We start from the raw sequence: 21,399 nt of genomic DNA on the forward strand, positions 1-21,399 counted from the left end.
CATTTGGCAGGGATCTGAAGATAGAGGCTCAGTAGCATATCAGACAGATACATATCCACACGACTCTCATATAAAATTAATTACAGAAAGGCTATAGTGGAGACGTCTTAAGTAGTAGAGTGGAAGCCACAAGCAAAATGGTCAAGTAGCAGGAGGTCTTGGGTTCAAGTCTCAATATGAGAGAACGTGTGCATGCATGTGTTCGTGTGTGTGTGTGTGTGTGTGTGTGTGTGTGTGTGTGTGTGTGTGAGAGAGAGAGAGAGAGAGAGAGAGAGAGAGAGAGAGAGAGAGAGATTGATATTGGATAATTAGTGCCCAGAGTACTTACTGGTACTGGAATTAGAGTGCATAACATAACAAGAAGCAAAATCCTGTTGCTTTTCTTCTATTCTGAATTCTTCTTGTTCTATAGATTATTTTTTGTTGATTTTTGCTTCAAATTTTTTAATTTGTTTTTCTATTTATAATTGAACCATTAACGCCCTGAAATTTTACATGCATTTTACATATCTTTACAGTTTGACATTTCTATTGTGCATTACTTACAGAGTATTCACAAATTCATTAGAGTAAATTTAGATTGGAGATAATTACATCTCAAAGTAATATACTAAATAATACATTAAATTAGAATAGCTCTAACTTAAGTGGAGTTGCTCATTTATTAATGATTAAACTGTATGAATTTTTCAACTATAGAAGATTATACACACTGTAGAACCTCAATGAATAGTGATTGATGTCTTCAATCTGAGGAATCAAAGAAAAATATTTAGAACTACAGATTGAGGAACACTCCGTTTTGTTTCTTTTTTTTTTTAACATTAGCTCTCTTTTCCCAACTATACTAATTCTGAGATCATTGTATATAATTATGGGAAAGATTTACTTATTTTAGGCTTTTTGTAAACATGTGATACTTTTAAATTAACATTGATTAAAGTGATTTTTGCATATGTCTAAAATATCTAAACTATGGATATAAGAAGCATTACCTTTGAGTTTATATTAATCTAAACTTTATAACAATCTGAACTTTAATAAAATCTTTTTGACAGTACTATAATTTGACCTCAAAACTTTGAATTTGTTAAGTGCTCTATTGCTTCAACTACTACTCATCTAGGCCCTTTCTGTTTAGGGTATTATTCTGATAATGTGTCACTTTGTCCAAGCTCAGACTCCTATTCTCTTATTTATGCATTTTGCATAACTATGATTATTTACAATTGTGAACCAAAACATCTGACTTTTTTGTGGATGGATATCTCACTATCATTATGTTCTGGATGGTCTTGAACCCTAATTTCCCTTTGTATTGTGAGTAGCTTACAGACTTGAAAACTATTACCAGTCTTAATTTTTAAGGCATGAAAGTCAAAAGATAAATAGATGACTGATATTTAAATAAATTTTCATATTAGATCTTTATTTCAAACAGAATATATATTTATATACATATGGATTTACCACATTTGTTCTTAATAATTGCTATATTGAAAGAATAAAATTATGTCATGATTGGCACATTTTCAAATATCTACTTCCAAACATTACCATATACAAATTTTAACTCCTATAAAAAACATATTTGAGAGTATTTTTCTCATTAGTTTTCATAAAATAAAAAATATGCTTTTGAATAATTGAGATATTATACATACAATTCTCTTATATGAGGTCTATAATTCTATACAGTCATTACATTTACTACTATAAGAAAATCATTATGCTCCTTCCCAGAATATATGCATTCCATAACATATCCATCTAGCTTACCATTAAACTGTAGTCATCAAATTTGCTCTGCCTTCCTTAGCTCACCGATTTTTGAGGTCTGTTTCTGATATATCAGCATTTCCAGTACTTTGGTTGATTGAAGCTTTATCACCTCTTTCCTGCAAATGGAGGAAAATTGTGGTTTTCCTTCTTTTATTTTGAAAGGGGGGAGGGTGAGTCTTGGGTTTTGAACTCTGGGCATGAGCTCTTCCCTCAGCTCTTCAGCTCAAGGTGAGCGCTCTATCACTTGAGCCATAGAACCACTTCCAAATTGTGGTTTTCAAACGAACTTACTCTTGATTATGACAGAGAAATATGCTAAAGATTTACTTACCTTCAATTTCTCTCAAACCCCAGATACCCACACTTTACTGTCAAATTCTCTTACCATACTCATCAAGAAAAATAAATAAATTTTAAAAAGTAATAAAATAAACTAAATCTGTTTATTAGTCCATGGTCCTCAGACAAAGCTCAATATTCTTTGCCCACACAACATCCATACTTCGTCTTCTACCATTAAAATTGATCCAACCTTTGTTTTTAATTTTCCATCAAAAATTTTCCATTATCACCATGTATCTATACAGAAATTATCATATCAAGCATATAAAAGTATCTTTTATGCACATTTTGATTGAAACACATATATGATAATGTTATAGATTTATAAACAGCAAAGATTTCATGCATGAAACCATGACAGAATATATTTTCTCTATTTCACTGTAAGTATAAGAATATGTAACAAATAAAAAGTATTTTAATGATATGTATCATTTATAAAAATGCTAGCTGATTTTCATAGCTCTTTTGTACACATAATATTTTATAAATCATTATACAATATTTATCATGTTAAAATTTTATATCAATGAAATATTTTATATAACTGGATTATAGGGTGCTTTTAATTTATTTTATATCTTTAGAAAAACTTTTCATAAGCTATGCTCCATTCTCAATTAGCATTGGCTTGTGACTTTTAAAGGATGCCTTTAGGAATATGCCAGCACTTAAATGTGTTTCCAAAGTACAAACATACACTGGAGCTAATGACTTATGCACATAATGGTATGCCCAACAAATGCAGTTTAATATCGATAAGAGAATTCATGAATAAATACTCATGTGGATCAGAAAAAATATAATTTATTGTGTTAAACTGGAAACACATCAGCTATCTGTATAATTTAAGTAATTCAAGCATACCACCAAGAGGAGAGAAAATAATTTTAATGATGTTAATAATGATGAGCTCAATTTCTCTGGCATAAGCAAAAAGTGGAAGGATAAAAACAGATTCCTTATGGGGAATATTAACTATTTAGTATGGACAGTGCAGTATACAAAAACAAATTGTGTCACAAAAATTATTGTTATGTTCTATAATCCAAACCAAAGTAATAACCCCAAAATAAGTTCCAAAATAGATTTAATTTTTTTAAAATATAGTAATGTATACATATGTATTTCCCTGAGTTAATATAAATATACAATTATTAGCAATATAGAGGGGTTTTGAAGTAACTTTAAAATGTGTTTAAACTGCTGACATTAATGCTTAAACTTTTATCAATAATGCTAAATATTTAAGACATATATGTAATAATTTATTTAGTTCAGTAAAATAGGAAGGACTGTGTGAGCCTTCCTAACCATAGTGAGATAAGTAAGTTTATCTTTCTCCACATAAGATGTGAATAATATTATCTGTTTCTTTTAGACATTTGGAGCAACATCTGTCCAAATATGCATGTGAAAATTAAGTATTTGAATGAGGGTTGGAATCATAGTCTAAAATATTATAGCATATTATATATTGCTGGTATTATTGCTCACACTTATGACCTATTCATTGAAAATGTCTTCAATGGTTTAATAGGGCAAATATAGTTATAAAGAAGGGAGGTGGTGGTAAAATTTTAACTTCTGAAAAAACTCCATTTAAAAAGGAGTGCATAAAATGACTTCAATTATAAAACAATATAATGTTTGAGTAATAAACTTGTATTTATTTTTAAAGCTATTACATTCATTTATTAGCTTTGTCATCCTAAATTTTGTGTCAACATTTTAATAAGCCAATATCCGTTCAATCTTTATCATGTAATAAGTTGAAAACAATTATTATTCTTACACATGAAGATAAATGAGTTAGTGCATTTTAAACAAGTTACATAAGCACGTTGTTTTTGCCAATATCATATTTTTAATAATAATTAGTCAATGTTCATTGTGTTTGTACTTTGACTTATTGCACAGAATTTACAATTGCTTTTAAGTGACTTTATTGATTGTTTGATTGATTGTCGGTTGTAAGGCCTGGACTCTGTGCCTGGGCGCTGTCCCTTAGCTCTTCAGCTCAAGGCTAGCACTCTACCACTGGAGCCACAGTGCCACTTCAGACTTTTTCTGCTTATGTGGTGCTGAGGAATTCAACCAAGGGCCTCATGCATGCAAGGCAAGCAGTCTACCACTAAGCCACCTTCTCAGCCCTTACGTGACTTCAAAAAGAACAGGATTTAACTATCACCAATGTCTACTTCTGAAGGCTGGGTAGGAATATATAATGACTTCAAAACCCCCAATCTGATCATTTGTACTTCTATCAGATTAACTTCCTTTGTAAAGATTTAGGAGTGTTGCATGAAATGTGACTTTCTGATAATGCTGCCAGCATTATTTTTCTCTTAACTTAAAAAATAATAATCTTTCAAAGAATTTCCTGACCTTGTACTTAAAAAGTACTAGTTATGCTGGTAGGTTTAGTATGGTCTTGTTTGTGATCATTCGGGTAAAGGCCAGAAAGTGGGATTGCTGAGTCATAGGGGATCTCTATGTGGAGCCTTTTGAAGAACCTCCATATAACTTTCCAAAGTGGTTGAACAATTACAATCCCACCAACAATGCAGTAGGGTTCCCTCTGTCCACATCCCCTCCAGCATCTGTATGTTTATTGCAGCATTATTTACTATAGCTAAGATATGGAACCAACCCAGATGTCCCTCAGTAGATGAATGGATCAGGAAAATGCGTATATATAAACAATGGAATTCTATGCCTCCATCAGAAAGAATGACATTGCCCTATTTGTTAGGAAATGGAAAGACTTGGAAAAAATTATATTAAGTGAAGTAGCCCAGGCCCAAAGAAACATACTTCCCATGGTTTCCCTTATTTGCAATAACTAGTATATGTCTGAGACAAGCAGAAACGGTAAGATAAGTTGATGTTAGGTGAAATGAACCCTTAAATAAGGACTCAAATGGTTTTTCTTTCTTGCTAATGTTTCTAACACATGTGTTGCTTTGTATGTCCCTTCCCCATGATATAACCCCTGTTTTCACTATGTTTGATGTTGGTATAATTTCTGGAGTGGGAGGGAAACAAAAAACATTGCTTAAGTAGGGATACAGGTGGAACCATTGCAACAATGAGATGTACAAGACATTATGTTGAAAAACAAACTTTACAACTTTGGCGCAGGGGGCGGTGGGAGGCTGGGGGAGATGGGAAGGCATGGGAAGGGGAAACAAAGAAGGAGGCAGCAATGCTTGATAAGAAATGTACTCATTACTTTGCTCATGTAACTGTAACCCCTCTGTATGGTATTTTCACAATTTTTAAAAAATAAAAAGTACTAGTTATAAAATATCATTGCAATAGCTTCTTTTCTGTTGCCTATTGCGGGGATATTTTTATAGGTTCCCAGATAAGAACTTGAGTGTAAAAGTTTAAATGATTTGTGATGGAGAAATACCAAGAAGGCATTTCAATGAGAAATGAGATAAGTGACTGTGCTAAATTAAATTAAATTTTAAAAACTAGATCTGGATAATATTCCTTCTAAAATAGTTTTTTATTTATTTGATAAGCCAACATTTGTTGCTATTTTCATTTTTTTCCTAATTTTATAAATTATGGGACATTGAAAAGCAGAAGTTGCCTAACTATGATCTGACTGGCAAATGCAGCATGCCATTTGTTTTGTGTAGTGTATATAATGTGTTGTACTTTTTTCATTATAAAGATGGATAAATATATCAAAAGAAGAATAAAAATTCATGGTGAAATTGAATTCCTTGAAACTCAGATTCTCAATGTCCATCAAGCTTTACTCAGCATTGCTGATATGCTTCCTTATTTTCTTTGGTTTCCTTCATTTTATTATCTCCATTTACCACCAACAAAGAAACATGCAATGTCACCCGCAAAGGCAATGATTTTTATTCTTTGACCTTTATGCAACAATAGCATACAGTTCTAGAACTCCTTTTATAAAAATAAAAGTTGTCTTCACATGTTGAGGAAACCTGTATTGCTGATATTACATTCATTTGACCCAAATATAATTTATCAAGAGCTGAATTGGAAGGATTCTTTGTTTACAATTTCATATCACAGGTAGCCTCCTAGTTGGCCTGCTTTTGCACCATCACTAGTTCCTCAACTAAAGAATGATCACATGTTGAAATAAATGGCATGAGACCCAGGAGAGTGATCTGTAGACTGAAGGTCTAGTAGCAAAATATGGATTTAATGTAATTATGATCAATATATTGTAGCACCTCACAGTGAGCCATTGGAGATGATCATTATTTAATATTAATAACTGAAATTCATGCAGATCAGAACTATGGAAGATAGCTGCCTATATTTGAAAAGAAAAACATTTACTGTTCCAGTCACAGAAATAGGATTGGGATGTTACAGTTATAAGCTGAAGGTCACTGCAAGGTCTTCCTCACTGGAACACATCCAGGAAGAAACAGATCTCTTGATTTAGCTGAGGGGGAATAAAGATGCTGAGAGGCACTTGCCTCGTCTTGATAGCAAAGTTCACTCACCAGTATACAGACTAACAGCAGCCTAGCATAGAGATGTTCTGGCTGTGATTAAGGCATTTGTAAAGGACTATTTAGTGTCATAGAAAGAATACATCAAGAAAAAAGCTGTGAATCATTCAAATTGATATTCTTTTGAGAACAAAGTAGAGAAAGTAATAAGAAAATTGCATGATTACTTTGCTCTGTTTATCACCTTTTATAATCATACCTGGGGCACTAAATGGAGCCTAGTTAGGAAAAAAAAGCCAGTATTTTGGAGTCAAGCCTCCAGGAGCACTAGCTGTTCCCTTGGATAGTGATTAAGTGAGTGGACATGTGAAAGAGAAATAAGAACATCCTTCATTCCTGTATATGTGCATCACCTGCTTGATGATGGCCTAGTCACAACAAAAGGTCTCAGATTAAGATGATTAGTAGCCAAGTGGCTGGTAGCACTAAATAAACCAACTAAACTCAAAGAAAGTGTTCTCTTTTTTGTTCTTAACATATGTTTTTATTAATATATTTTATATATATATTATATGTAAATATATAGTTATATATATTTTTATTATAAAGATTCTGTACAGAAGGGTTATAGTTACATGAGCAAGGTAATGAGTCCATTTCTTATCAAGCATTGTTACCCCCTTATTTATTTTTCCCCAACCATCCCTTTCCTCCCCACCTCCCCAACTCCTCCATCCAGCCCTCTCTCCCCCCTCTAGCCCACAATGTTGTAAAGTTCGCTTTCAACATATTATCTTGTACATCTCATTGTTACAATAGGTCATCTTAACATGACTAATAATAAGAAATAAAGAAATATACAACACAGCTTTAATTCTTAATTCAGTGATGAAAACATAATTTCCTTACACTATTCAATACCTTCACTAAAGAGTATTTATCATACTATTTTCATATTTGATACATGCCTTAGATTTTAATACGTTCTACATTAAGAAGTTCACTAATTCCAGGATTTAAATTCTAATGTATTTATTTTTCCTATTGAAAGGACTTGGCCAAATAGTTTGTCATTAATTTGTCTCATATTGCAGCATTATTAGTACTATTGAAAGGCAAAAATAGAAAATGAAACATCTTAGCGACATTAATCATCTTGACCTGATTTTTACTTCCTTTGCTTGAACTGGACAATGCACACTATTAGGAAATTTTAAAGCTTGACTTTTCAATCCTCAATTCAATAACTGGATAATTTCTGAAGCATGTAACTCAATAGTTATCCTCATATGGCTTTAGAAAAAAAGACTCACAATTCTGTGTCAAAGAAATCTGAGCTTTAGCAATTAGGCAGTTGAAATAACTCTAAAATACCATTTGGCTTTCTGGGAAGAAAAGCAATATATCGAAAGGAACACCATATTTGTCATCTGTGCCCTTTTCTCTCCTGCCTTCTTGATACTTGCTTCAGCAACCTATTCAGTCACATTGGTTCCACTTGACAACTTTTTCTCTGGACTTGAAATTTGCCATTAGAGATTACTAGTTCAAGGTCACCAGTGTGTAGGAAGCTACAGAAACAACTCAAAACCATGAATAACATCTTGCCATACCAATTTGCTTCTCACACACAGGGAACTCTGTTCTGGAATCTTACCAGGTTGTCTAAGGGATATTTTAAGGAAGATCCATACTTCCCTGATCGTTCTAGAGGAAGAACTGAGTCATTCTATTTGCATGTGTGAAGATGTTTAGTTATTGGGAAAGAAGCTCATGATAAGCAAAGTTCTCCTTTCTATCCTAGTTTTGCTGTCGTTAAAGAACTTTCATCCTCTTAAAGCCAAGTTATTTATCTACAGAATAAAAATAAAAAAGGCTCTGTCTAGACAAAAGTAAATCACTTGTCAGTGAATTTGACTTTCACAATTACCAATTATTGAGACCTAAATAGATCCTTCTTTGTCAAAATTTTTGTAAAGGAACTGTAAGTGATAATTCTTATTCTTCTTTTGTAAACTAACAAGATTATCCTTTGGCATAGATGTCATAAATATTTGATCTTAATCTTCTAACGTGTGATTATTTTACAGTGAAGAAAAAGAATTTCTATAAAGCTTGTATTTTTTATTACACAGACTGACTCTGAATGTCTAATATATTCATTGTAAGATAAGTGAACTTCAATTGATTTTATAGAGCCTTCAAATAATGTATTTAACTCACAAATTTTATTTTTTACTATGAATGCTAAATAGTGTGAATTTATTAAGAAAATGAAAATGAAAATAGATTCACAATAACATATATGATCATTCATGATAAAGCTATATTTATATATTGATTACCTTTAAATAGTTATAAAATAAATTTTTCAACAAAGAAGTATATGAACACAATGCATCTTGATCAGTATCGCTCCTTTCATTATATGCCCTCTTTTGCTACAAAAAGTAGACAAGTAACAATAAATTTTAATAAGTTGAAAATGGGCTCAACTTTTTAAAATTCTTTTTTCTATGAAATCATAAACAGCTCCAGAAGATGCTTAAAATAGTAATGAACTGGAATTTTAACTATAGGCTTAATTCACATGTATGTTTAAAATATAACAGGAAGTTTCAAACAAAAAAATCAACTTTTCCTATTTCCTAAGGTAAACTACATATTTTAAAACACATTCACATTCACTCATACATCATACCCACATATATAATTAGAAATTACATTGATTTAATGTCAACCAAATAGTTTGGATATCACACAAAAATTGTGCATTCTGCAAATTGACTGAGCACATGAACACATTATTTAATTACCAGGAAAGTTAAGTTAACTAAGTAAAGTTTCTGCTGTGTACATGTATTTGCATTGAATTTGCATTAATTGCTTGCAAATATTCTTACCTCAGGAAAAATTCTATAACAACAATGTTTTCCTCAGTTCTGGATACTACAGCCCACAATCAAGATGGTATTTAGGTTGGCATTTAATTCTGATTTTTTTTTGTTTTACTACAGTGATGAAATAGCTGATAGGATAAAATAAAAGGAGAAAATATTTGTTTTGGTTTGTAGTTTCAGAGTTTTGAATCCATGACTAGTTGCTTGATTTTTTTTCTGGACAGTGATGAAGTAAAGCATTGTAATGGAGAAGGGACAAGAAGAAAAATTTGAAGTCAGTACATAGAAAAGAATGACTTGTATCCACGCTTACCAAAAATGGAACATTTTATTAGAGCATAAAATGATGGTATTGGAACAGTATATTTTCTTTAAATCTACAGACACATGAAAGTCAATGAGATGCTTATTCTTTGAAAATAAATCATGTAATAAGTACTTGGTTATAATAATATTCCCTTTTAACCTTGAAGTCTTATTTATGTGCTATAAAACATACCTCTTCTTTTAATTTTTTTCCAAAATATGTCTGTTTTTGCTGATGCCTTAAAATATGTTTCACATAATTTGACTGAAGTTTTGATGGCATCAAAAATCATCAGGATTATTAGACTAAAAGGCTCTAGTAAAAAGGCATTTTATAATTTGACATTTTCATTAGATAGACATAAGTGACGTTTTTTGTGGGGCTTGAACTCTGGGCTTGGACGCTCTACCGCTTGAGCCACAGTGCCACTTCCAGTTTTCTAGTGGTTTACTGGAGATAAGAGTCTCACAAACTTTCCTGCCCGGGCTGGCTTTGAACCACAATCCTCAGATCTCAGCCTCCTGAGTAGCTAGGATTACAGGTGTGAGCTACCAGCACCTGGTACAAATGACTTTTCTATGACAGATCAAAGCAGATTTTCCCTGGATGCACTCTTAGTGCAAGGACTTGCTACTTTCAGCTGTTCCTGATCATTCTAATAGATGGCTTGGTAAAAAAGGTTGGGATTGGAAATTTGTCAGTTGAGTTTATTAACTTTGCATTAAACTCATAGTAGAAAGGCTAAGAACAACTAAGGACCTTTGTGGTAGTTTCATTAAAATAGCATTTTTTTTCTTTTTTCTTTTATTATTGTGAAAATACCATACAGAGGGGTTACAGTTACATGGACAAGATAGTGAATACATTTCTTATCAAGTATTGTTGCCTTGTCCTTTATTTCCCCATACCATCCCTTCTCCTCTCCATCCCCACACCCCGGACACCTCCACATCCCCCTACCACCCCCACCCCCACCCCACCCCTACCACCCCCCACTCTGCCAAAGTTGTAAAGTTCGTTTTTCACCATAATGTCTTGTACACCTCATTGTTGTAATGGGTCTTCCTGTAACCCTATTTAAACAGTTTGTTTTTTCCCTTCCCCTCCAGAAATTATATCAACATCAAATATAGTTAAAGCAGGGCTTATACCCTGGAGGAGGTACAAAGCTACAAAGAAATCATCTTATAAATATATTGGAAACAATCGCAAGAGAGAAAAAATAACATTTGAATCCGTATCTTGGGGTTCATTTCTCCTAGTGTCAACTTGTTTGACAGTTTCTGTTTGTCTCAGACATATATTAGTTGTTGCAAATAAGGGAAATTCTTTAGAGTTGCCTTTAAGGATATTTATTTTGCAACATTAAAAACTATTTGCCACTTAATTTTATGCTGTTTGAAGATAAATGACGTTGCTAAATATGGAATTGCAACAAAGTAGAATGCATTGCAAAGTAAAATGCATAAACATTATTGGGCTTTCCTTTCCTAGAAAATATTCATATTTGTCTGTGCTAATGGATGTCTCTAAAGACACTCCAAAAACACCTAATACAGCCATTGCAGGCTTTATATTAGAATTTTTCTGTTACTTTTGAATAGATATTGAATATGAATTTTATCATTTTTGTTTCCATTAGCCAAAAACAAAAGCTGATATATGTTAAACTCTAAGAAATAAATGAGTCCCCAGAGGAATAATCTTTCTATATTTATAATCTTTTATTATATTGTGAAGATCTTAGTCATTTTAAAAGGTACAAAAATATTGAATGTCCTTGAATAATGATGTTTCATCATTAAAGATTAAAAAAAAATAGGTGAATGAAAGCCAACAGTGAGCCTGGAACCTGAAGCCAGATTATTTCTTGCCACACTTCTGTCACATGTGCATTCAAGTCATTTTACTCGACAGAGATCTTCAATGTGAATTGAATAGGTGAATGCACTCTAACAAGCCTCATAAGGAATTTAAGTTATTTTTTTCATTTCTTTTTTATCTGTCAGATACCATACCTCTCAAACTTTACATAATAATATATTTCTCAAAAAATGCATACAAGAAACTTTTCAATAAAGGTAAGTTATTTTACTTAGAGGTGAAAACATGATAGGCAAAGATAAGAGATTAACTATTTCTTTAAATTCTATCAATTATTCCTCAAATCCTTAGACACAAACAGGTAAAATAGTACCATATATTTGCTTTAACATCTTACAGTTGCTTTGTTTAAGAGATATGCAGCACATATAAAGAGAAAGATAGGACTGTTTTATTGAAGGAACTTTACTTTCAGAAATTATACAGAGAACAGACATGGTTGGTCATTTAAACCTTATCTCATGCATTTTCTTCAAAGTTGGGACCCCAGCTTGAATGCTTAAAATGGCAAGTGATGAGAAAAGGGAGTTTTGATATGTGAAGAAACTGTCTCAATCTCAACAAGCAACAATTATTTTGAGTCACTAAGTTAGCATGACACCAAGATGTAATTCAAACAAGAGGAACATTGTTATGTGTACTGATCATTAATGTTGGTGCAGAAGACCAAAGTAGTTGAATTACTACTTATTTTATTTCTGTACCCCTCTTCCTTTAAGAAGAATGATTGTGACCACAATTTTGTCAATGGCGTAATTTGCACATTGTTACAGACAGGTTGTATGTTGGATTAGTAATGTTTGTTAACTGTTTGATATTTTGTTTTATCAGGAGCTACAACCATAGAGAAATATGACCTCAGAACAAATCTGTGGATTCAGGCAGGAATGATGAATGGCAGGAGGCTACAGTTTGGTGTGGCAGTTATTGATGATAAACTTTTTGTAATTGGAGGTCGAGATGGCTTAAAGACATTGAACACTGTTGAATGCTACAATCCCAAAACCAAGACTTGGACTGTTTTACCTCCAATGTCAACCCACAGACATGGGCTAGGTAAGATCTCTTGCCTTAGTAATGGACTACTTATAAATATGTTATTAGTAATGTATTTAAAGTGTGTATTAACATGATATGAATGTTCTATGTTCTTATATTTATATAAATTATAGGTTTAATTGAGGCTTTTTTTTCATTTAACATTCTTGACATTTTCTTTTGTTACAAATTAAATTGTTGTGAGAGATGTAAAAACAAAATACCAAAGTGAGTTGAATTCCTGTGTTGAATTAAATTGTTGTGGGAGATACTAAAAGTATGGAAGTGAGGATTGCTCAAGCTGTTTTCAGTCTCTCAACCTAACATACACACATGTCATATGAAAAACTTAAATAATTAAATAAATGCAAATAGAGTAGAGCTCAAGTGAAGAGCTGGTTACTATTAACTGAATAAAATTTAAAGTGACCCCTTCCATAGTGTTGAATAGACATATTTATCTGTTTACATTGACAGTTACCCTCAGATCTTAATAGTCTTACCTGTTCCTTCTTAGAATCTTGCATCATAGATTAGGCCTACCATGTCTCGTTTATTGGTTGAGATGTTCTAATTTTAGTTTTTCCTAGCTAGACTTGAGCTGATACTCTGGATCTCTGTTCCCAAGTAATTGTCACTATAGGTACATAGGGGTTTATTTGGACTGATTTTTCTTTCAAAAACGTTTGTAGCTATTGTTAAATTTTATATACTTTCTTTGTTCTTTCTTGACAAATGACATCAGTATCCACTCTCTCAAACTGTTCTTAGCATGCATCATGATGTTAAAATCATGCATGGATGTCTTAATGTCAACTAATTTTGCTTTTTATATTCTCACTTTCCCTACTTGGCAATTCATTACAATTGTTTATTCCTTGTTAATCCGCAAGAAAGGCTATACTAAATCCACTTTTATCTCTGTGTGGTAATTTATTACTACTACTTTAAATTTGTTTCATCTCCTCCTTCAGTTCATTTTATTTCTCATGGTTGATCATCTTCTTCCTCCTTTACTTCCTCCCACTCTCCCTTCACTTCGCTCATGTCTACTTCAGTATCGCCTGTAAGTCATCCTGATCTTACTTGCCTCCTTCCTTCCCTCTTGTTTTTTTTTCAATTATTTTTGCCTTCTTATTTCTTTTGCTCTTCTGTCCAGAATTTATTTTTTCTACTTGCCTTTTTTTCTATCTTCGCATTAGTTTATCCAATTCAATATATAGTTGTATTTCTCAGTATATGGGCAGAGAACATGTCAAATACCCCAAATCACATAAAATGTGAAAGCAGAAATAATCTTTATAGCTTTATAAAATAATCAGAATGTCATGAGGAAATAAAAACACCCCCTGACAGCTATATTACAAACTGATTTAAACCATTTACTTGTTGATACTCTTAGAATATAGTTCTCAGAAACACATCTTTGCTTCTCTGGATGTGCACACAATCCCCTTAAATTCTTCTTCCCTGTGAGTGATAACTTGACTTCAGAGATGGATGCCAACACCAGATGGGACAATCAAATGTATTGTGGCTATTTGCTTTTGTTTGCCTCTGAAGTCACCCTAACATTAGCACAAATATTCTGCCAACTTCTGCTCTAGCATGGACATTTCATTTACACAAAAATTCTGCTAACTTCTGGACATTTTATATACTCACATTATAGAAGTAAATAACCATTCTTAAGAGACCAATATCTCATGGCATCAAAGAACCCATATCAAATTTTCCTTTATGCTATTTCCGACAGAAGACACTTATATGTACCTCTTACTCCAGAAATCACAAATAACATTTGTTTTGAAGTCCTTCCTTCCTTTCTTCCCTCAGTACTTTGTTGCCTTCTTTTTGTTTCTTTCTTTTTCTTCTGTACGTGTGTATGTTTGTGTGTGTGTGTGTGTGTGTGTGTGTGTGTGTGTGTGTGTGTGTTCATATATGCCAATGCTTGTATTTGAATATAGGACTTAGAGATTATCCCTTGTTTTTTTTGTTGTTGTTTTTGTTTTGTTTTGCTCAAGGCTGCCTCTCTATTATTTCGCAATTCCAGTTCTGGATGTTTTCAAATTTCCTGCCTGGGCTGGGCTTTGATAGAACCTGAATTGCTTTATAGATATCCCCTCCTTTCTCTCTCTTTCTCTATCTCTTCCTCTCTCTTTCATGTTCTTGATATTTATTATGACTATATATATATAGAGAGAGAGAGAGAGGGAGAGAGAGACAGACAGACAGACAGAGAGAGACAGAGAGAGACAGAGAGACAGAAAGGGGTGATGGAGAGTCAGTATATATAATGACTCTCTCCCTTTAGTGTAATTTTCAGTCTGGGTTTTGAGTGTAAACCGAGGGCCTGCTATGGTTTTCTATATATTCACAAACTAGAACACCTGTTTTATTTGCCGCACAGTTGATTAAAGCCTACCTGGTGGTAGGTAAATTTGAATTTATGTTGCTTATTGTACATTTGAAAAATAAGGTGTTATAATTGATAGTAAAACTTGTAAACTTAAAAACAATTAAAAGTGAAAACATTTTAAATTCCTTAACATTTTTAACATTCCTTAACATTTTTATTTTGTTTATGTGAAAATTATATAAGAAAGTCACACAAGTTGTTTAGTTACTGAAGATGATTATGTGATTAAAATTATTTCATGGCTGTCAATAAATTAAGATTAATTTGTCTTCTGCCGAAAATAGCATAAAGAAGTCATTTATATGTTAAGTCTAGGATATTAAAGTAAGCCATGAATTTATCTGATTAGAGAGTTTAGCTAATTAAGACCACATATATTTCATTGCGTGATTTATATTTTATCATTTCTGTATTTAAGTCACACATAATTCAATAATTTTCTTTATGCCATATATTGTATTGTGTGACTTTTACGAAGACATTGAGACAATAGAGTTTCTAAGATTGACAAAGAAAAACATAATGACTGCTTACTTTCTACATGTCAGGCACCAACTGCTTGTAAAAATCTCTTGCTTTCATCTTTTACAAAATTAATATTAAACTTTAGAAATCATTGGTTTTCAATACTTTGAGAAACCATCTAGTGATTTGAGATGCCATTACTATTACAAACTCTAGATAATTTTTATCATCCTATTAAAAAACTCTATTCCCAATTAAAACAACAATTACAAAAACCAAAACATAAAAACAAACCAAAACAAAAAAAAACAAAAAACAAAACCAAAGCCATCTCATCCTATTAAGGCAACAAATTACTTTCTCTCTCTAAGGATTGACTTAATCCGTGTATTTCAACTAAATTATACCATACAAATTTTATCATAAAATTTTATGTATGTATTTTCTCATATAACATGATGTTTTTAGGTACATTTAAGATAGCATTTATGAGAAGTTTCTTTTTATGCCTGAATAATACTCTATTGGTAGGCTTGGTAACATATTTTGTTTGCTATAATTTTTTTTTATTGTAAAGATACTATACAGAGGGTTACAGTTACATGAGTGAGGTAATGAGTACACTTCCTCTTGAACATTGTTACCCCTCCATTGTTTTCCCCCTACCATCCCCTCCCTCTCTCCCTCCCTTCCCCGAGGTTCTTTTTTTTTTTTTTTTTTTTGATTGTGGTTAAGTGATTACATAATTTCCGGAAATTCACAGTATTGTGGAATAATGATGCTCATTTAAAGTCACAAGTTCATTCTAACTTTCCTGGAGCAAATTGTCTATCACAGTCTGTAATATATAACGGTGTTCACATGTTATATACCCTATATGTGATCAGTAGCATGGGGATATTTAGTAGTGGTTCAACCAGATGAGTGGGAGTTCTTTGTTTCTTAAGTCCTGTTAGTTTTGTCATATCACCTAACATTTTGGATTTAGCATCCACTTATCAGGGAGACCATGTACCGTTTGTCTCTTCGTTCTTGGCTTACCTCGCTCAACATGATTCCTTCTAGCTCCATCCATTTCCCTGCAAATGCCATTATTTTGTCATTTCTAATGGCTGCATAATATTCCATTGTGTAAAGATACCACAATTTTTGGGTCCATTCATCTGTGGTGGGGCACCTAGGTTGTTTCCATATCCTAGCTATTGTGAACAGTGCTGCAATAAACATGGAGGTGCACGTGTCCTTGTATATTGGTTCCTGTTGTTCAGGGTAGATGCCTAGAAGTGGTATGAATGGGTCGTAAGGGAGGTCAATCTTTAGCTTTCTAAGGACCCTCCAGACTGCTTTCCAAAGTGGTTGTATAAGTGTACATTCCCACCAGCAGTGTAATAGGGTTCCTCTTTCTCCACATCCCCTCCAGCATTTGTCCTTGGCTGATTTGTGGATGTGGGACATTCTGACTGGGGTAAGGTGGTATCTCAGGGTTGTCTTTATTTGCATTTCCTTCACCACCAGGGATGATGAACATTTCCTCATGTGTTTCTTTGCCATTTTTATTTCTTCATTTGAGAAGTCCCTCTTTAGTTCCCTTGCCCATTTAGTAATTGGTTTGTTAGGTTTGGGAGGGATTAGTTTCTTGAGTTCCCTGTATATACAGGATGTTAACCCCTTGTCTGATATATTGCTGGTAAATATTTTTTCCCAATTCGTTGGTTGTCTTTCTAGCTTAGTTGCGATAGATTTAGCTGTGCAGAAGCTTTTTATTTTAAGGTAGTACCATTTGTCGAGTCTTTCTCCAACTTGTTGTGACCCTGGGACTCTGTTCAGGAAGTTCCTTCCTGTGCCTATTAGTTCAAGTGTCTCTCCTACTCTGTCCTGCAGTAGTTTCAGAGATTCAGGTTTAATGTTAAGGTCTTTAATCCATTTTGAGTTGATGTTGGTGCATGGTGATAGGCTGGGGTCCACTTTTAGTTTTCTGCATGTGGCTGCCCAGTTTTCCCAGCACCAGCGGTTGAAGAGGCTGTGTTTCTTCCATTGTATGTCTTTGGCTCCTTTGTCGAATATCAGCTGGCTGTAGGCCTGTGGATTTATTTCTGGATCTTCTATTCTGTTCCATTGGTCTTCGGGTCTGTTTTCGTGCCAGTACCATGCTGTCTTTGTTATTATAGCTCTGTAGTAGAGTTTGAAGTTTGGCATGGATAGCCCTCCCATATTGTCTTTATCCCCTAGAATTGTTTTGGCTATTTTAGGTCTTTTGTTGTTCCATATGAATTTTTGGACTGTTTTCTGTATTTCAGTGATGTACGTCATTGGGATTTTAATAGGAATTGCATTGAATTTGTATATTAGTTTTGGAAATATTACCATCTTTACTATATTAAGTCGGCCTATCCAGGAGCATGGGAGGTCTTTCCATTTCCTAGTGTCTTCTGCAATTTCTTTCTTTAACTTTTTATAGTTCTCATTAAATAGTTCTTTTACATCTTTGGTTAGGTTAATTCCTAAATATTTTATTTTTTGGGAGGTTATTGTGAATGGGGTTGCTCCCTTTATTTCCCTCTCTTCCTGTACATTATCAGTGTATAGGAAGGCAACTGATTTTTGTGGGTTTATTTTGTATCCTGCTATTTTGCCGAAGTGATTTATGATTTCTAAGAGTTTGGGGATGGAGTTTTTGGAATCGTGGAGGTATAGCATCATGTCGTCTGCAAAAAGGGATAGTTTAACTTCTTCTTTCCCTATGCAGATCCCTTTAATGTCTTTTTCTTGCCTTATTGCCCTGGCTAAGGGTTCTAAGACTATATTGAAGAGGAGTGGAGACAGTGGGCATCCTTGCCTTGTTCCTGATTTTAGGAGAATTGGTTGTAGCTTTTCCCCATTAAATATAATATTGGCTATTGGTCTGTCATAAATGGCTTTCATTGTTTTTAGAAATGTTCCTTCTATTCATTTTATCAAAGGCCTTTTCTGCATCTGTGGTGATAATCATGTGATTCTTGACCTTGGCTCTGTTGATATGTTGGATTACATTTATTGACTTATGTATGTTAAACCATCCCTGTGTCTCTGGGATGAAGCCTACCTGGTCGTAGTGTATTTTTTTTTTTTAATGTGTTTCTGGATTCTGTTACCTAGAATCTTGTTAAGGATCTTTGCATCTGTGTTCATCAAGGAAATTGGCCTGTAATTCTCCTTTTTGGTTGGGTCTTTGTCTGGTTTGGGGATGAGTGTGATATTGGCTTCGTAGAATGAGTTTTGTTTGCTATAATTTTTGAAAGAACATTTGATCATTCCAATCCAGGAGCATGGGAGATTTTTCCATTTCCTAAGTTCTGCTTTGATTTCCTTTTTCAGGTTTTAAAGTTTTCATCATAGAGGTCCTTCACTTCTTTAGTTAATTCCTAGGTGTTTTATTTTCTGTGGGGCTATTACACAAGGAGTTGCTTTCTTGATTTCAGCCATGTTATTCTCATTGTTGGCATACAGAAAAGCCATTGATTTTTGAGGGTTAATTTTATACTCTGCTACTTTGCCAAAATTTCAAATCAGCTCGAGTAATTTGGGAGTGGAATCCATGGGATATTTTAAATGCAATATCATATCATCTTCATTTTTTTGTTCTTTCATGTTTCTCCACCACAGTATAACCCCTGTTTTCACTTTATTTGATGTCAGTGCCCTGCATCTTATATACACACTTCCCTAATTTAGGGAGGGGAAGGGAAAAAACAAAATGCTTAAATAGGGATTCAGGTTGACTCATTGTAACAATGAGATGCACAAGACATTATGTTGAAAAACGAACTTTACAATTTAGTCCTGGGTGGGGAGGCGAAGAGGAGGGGTGTAGTTGTGTAGTTGTGGAGGTTGGAGGGAAGGGATGGTAGGGGAAAACAAAGAAGGAGGTAATAATGCTTGATAGGAAAGGTACTCATTACCTTGTTCATGTAACTGGAACCCCTCTGTACAGTATTCCAATTTTTCTCTGAGTTGACTGAAGCTGCTGTGAGCATTGATGTATGAGTTTTTGTTTGAATACATTTTTGCTATTCTCTTTTGAGTCAAGTATAAATACATTTCACTTTTTTTTTTTTTGGGGGGGGGGTCTGGTCCTGGGGCCTGAACTCTGGTCCTAGGCATTGTCCCTCAGCTCTTCAGCTCAAGGCTAGCACTCTACCACTTGAGCCACAGCGCCACTTCTGGCTTTTTTCTTTTTGCTTATGTGGTGCTGAGGAATCGAACTCAGAGCCTCGAGCATGAAAGGCAAGTGCTCTACCACTGTGCCACTTTCCCAGCCCTACATTTCACTTTCTATGACACACCATGTTTCTGAAAAATAGTCATATAACTATTTTTATTCAAATATTCAATGATCAAGGATGAGTTTCACAAGATCCTATCTCAGTTACTGTTTTCATTACAATCCTTCTTGCATATTTGAATCAATATCTGTTTGTAGTCTTATTGACACTCATAATTTTTTGAGAATCTTTTTGAAGTGTTTATTGTCTCCATCTTTCTCTTTGTCTCTTTTTCTCTGTCTCTGTCTCTAATTTGAAGAAATCTATTTAAAATATTTTCCACAATTTTATTTTTTGTAATATTCATTTATAATTATTTCTGTATTCAGGATTCAAGATACCAACTAGATAAGAAATTTGCAATATTTTATCGTTTCTGTTTCATAATAGTGTCCTTTGAAATACCATGCTTATTAACTGGAAGTCTCCACTTAGGGTTTTTGTTTTCATGTTTTTTTTTTTTTTCTTGTGGTTTTAGAAGAATCTGGAAGAAATTTTAGTATTTATTGTTTTTCTCTGTCATAAATACTTATGCTCCTGGTTTCTATTGTTAATAGAGACTCTTAATTGAATGAATGTATCATCAAAATTTGTTGAATACCTCTGTGTCCACTGAAATAAACATGTGATTTAGGCCCTGTTTCCATTAGCACAACATAGTGCATTACATGTTTATCAAATGTTAACCCACTGTCTTCTACAAATAAATTTCAGTTTGTCATAACATATGATCCTTACCAAATTTTTTGTTTTGTTTTCTTTATTGTATGAAAAATTGCTTATGCATATTCTCAAAGATATTGGTCTGATATTTTTATTTCTTTTGATATCATTTCTTGATTTGCGTATAAAGACAATACTAATGTCAAACAATAAGTTGCAAAGTACTCACATATCTTTTATCTAGTAGAAAAATCACACATAGTGGATTTTTAACTAGTTCAAAGAAATAAGTATTGAACATTTTCCCTTACTACCCCTATTGCATATGCACAAGATGTGAAAACATTTCATACTGTTATGATTCTGATTCTTTTATTTTGTTTTTTGCCAGTCCTAGAGGACTTGAACTCTGGGCCTGGGCTTTGTGCTTAAGGCTACTGCTGTACTGCTTCAACTATAGCTCCACTTGCAGCTTTTTCTCTCTTTTTTTAATTGATAGTTTTAGTAGAGATAAGAGTTTAACAGACTTTCTTACCCAGACTAGCTTTGAACCATATCTTCAGAGTGTATCCTTCTGAGAAGTTAGGATTATAGGCAAAAGCCACTGGCACTTGGCTCAGTTTTATTTATTTTAAAATAAAGATGCTTTTAAGAAAGACTGTGTAAAACAGGCATCATTCATTTAAAAAAAATAACTTAAAACCAACAAATAACAAAATCTATTTGCTATTCTCAAACCAATACAGTGGGTATATAAAGTTGAAACATAAATTGTGAAATACAAAGACAAAAACAAAACTTAAGTATCTCTTCATTTTCAAAATATTTGTGCTAAATATTAAAT

General features: G+C 33.3%; 1 protein-coding gene across 1 annotated transcript in view; it reads left to right on the forward strand.

The window, feature by feature from the left end:
- Positions 1 to 21,399, forward strand: part of Klhl1 (kelch like family member 1) — a 251,010-nt gene that overhangs the window by 180,928 nt on the left and 48,683 nt on the right. Inside the window, exon 7 of the mRNA XM_042685460.1 lies at positions 12,501 to 12,725. Within this exon, the coding sequence (XP_042541394.1) occupies positions 12,501 to 12,725 (225 nt within the window). The remainder of the gene's footprint in view (positions 1 to 12,500; positions 12,726 to 21,399) is intronic.

This window comes from Dipodomys spectabilis, unplaced genomic scaffold (genome assembly GCF_019054845.1).
Source record: "Dipodomys spectabilis isolate Male_0828 unplaced genomic scaffold, ASM1905484v1 ptg000095l, whole genome shotgun sequence".
Classification (NCBI taxonomy): Eukaryota; Metazoa; Chordata; class Mammalia; order Rodentia; family Heteromyidae; genus Dipodomys; species Dipodomys spectabilis.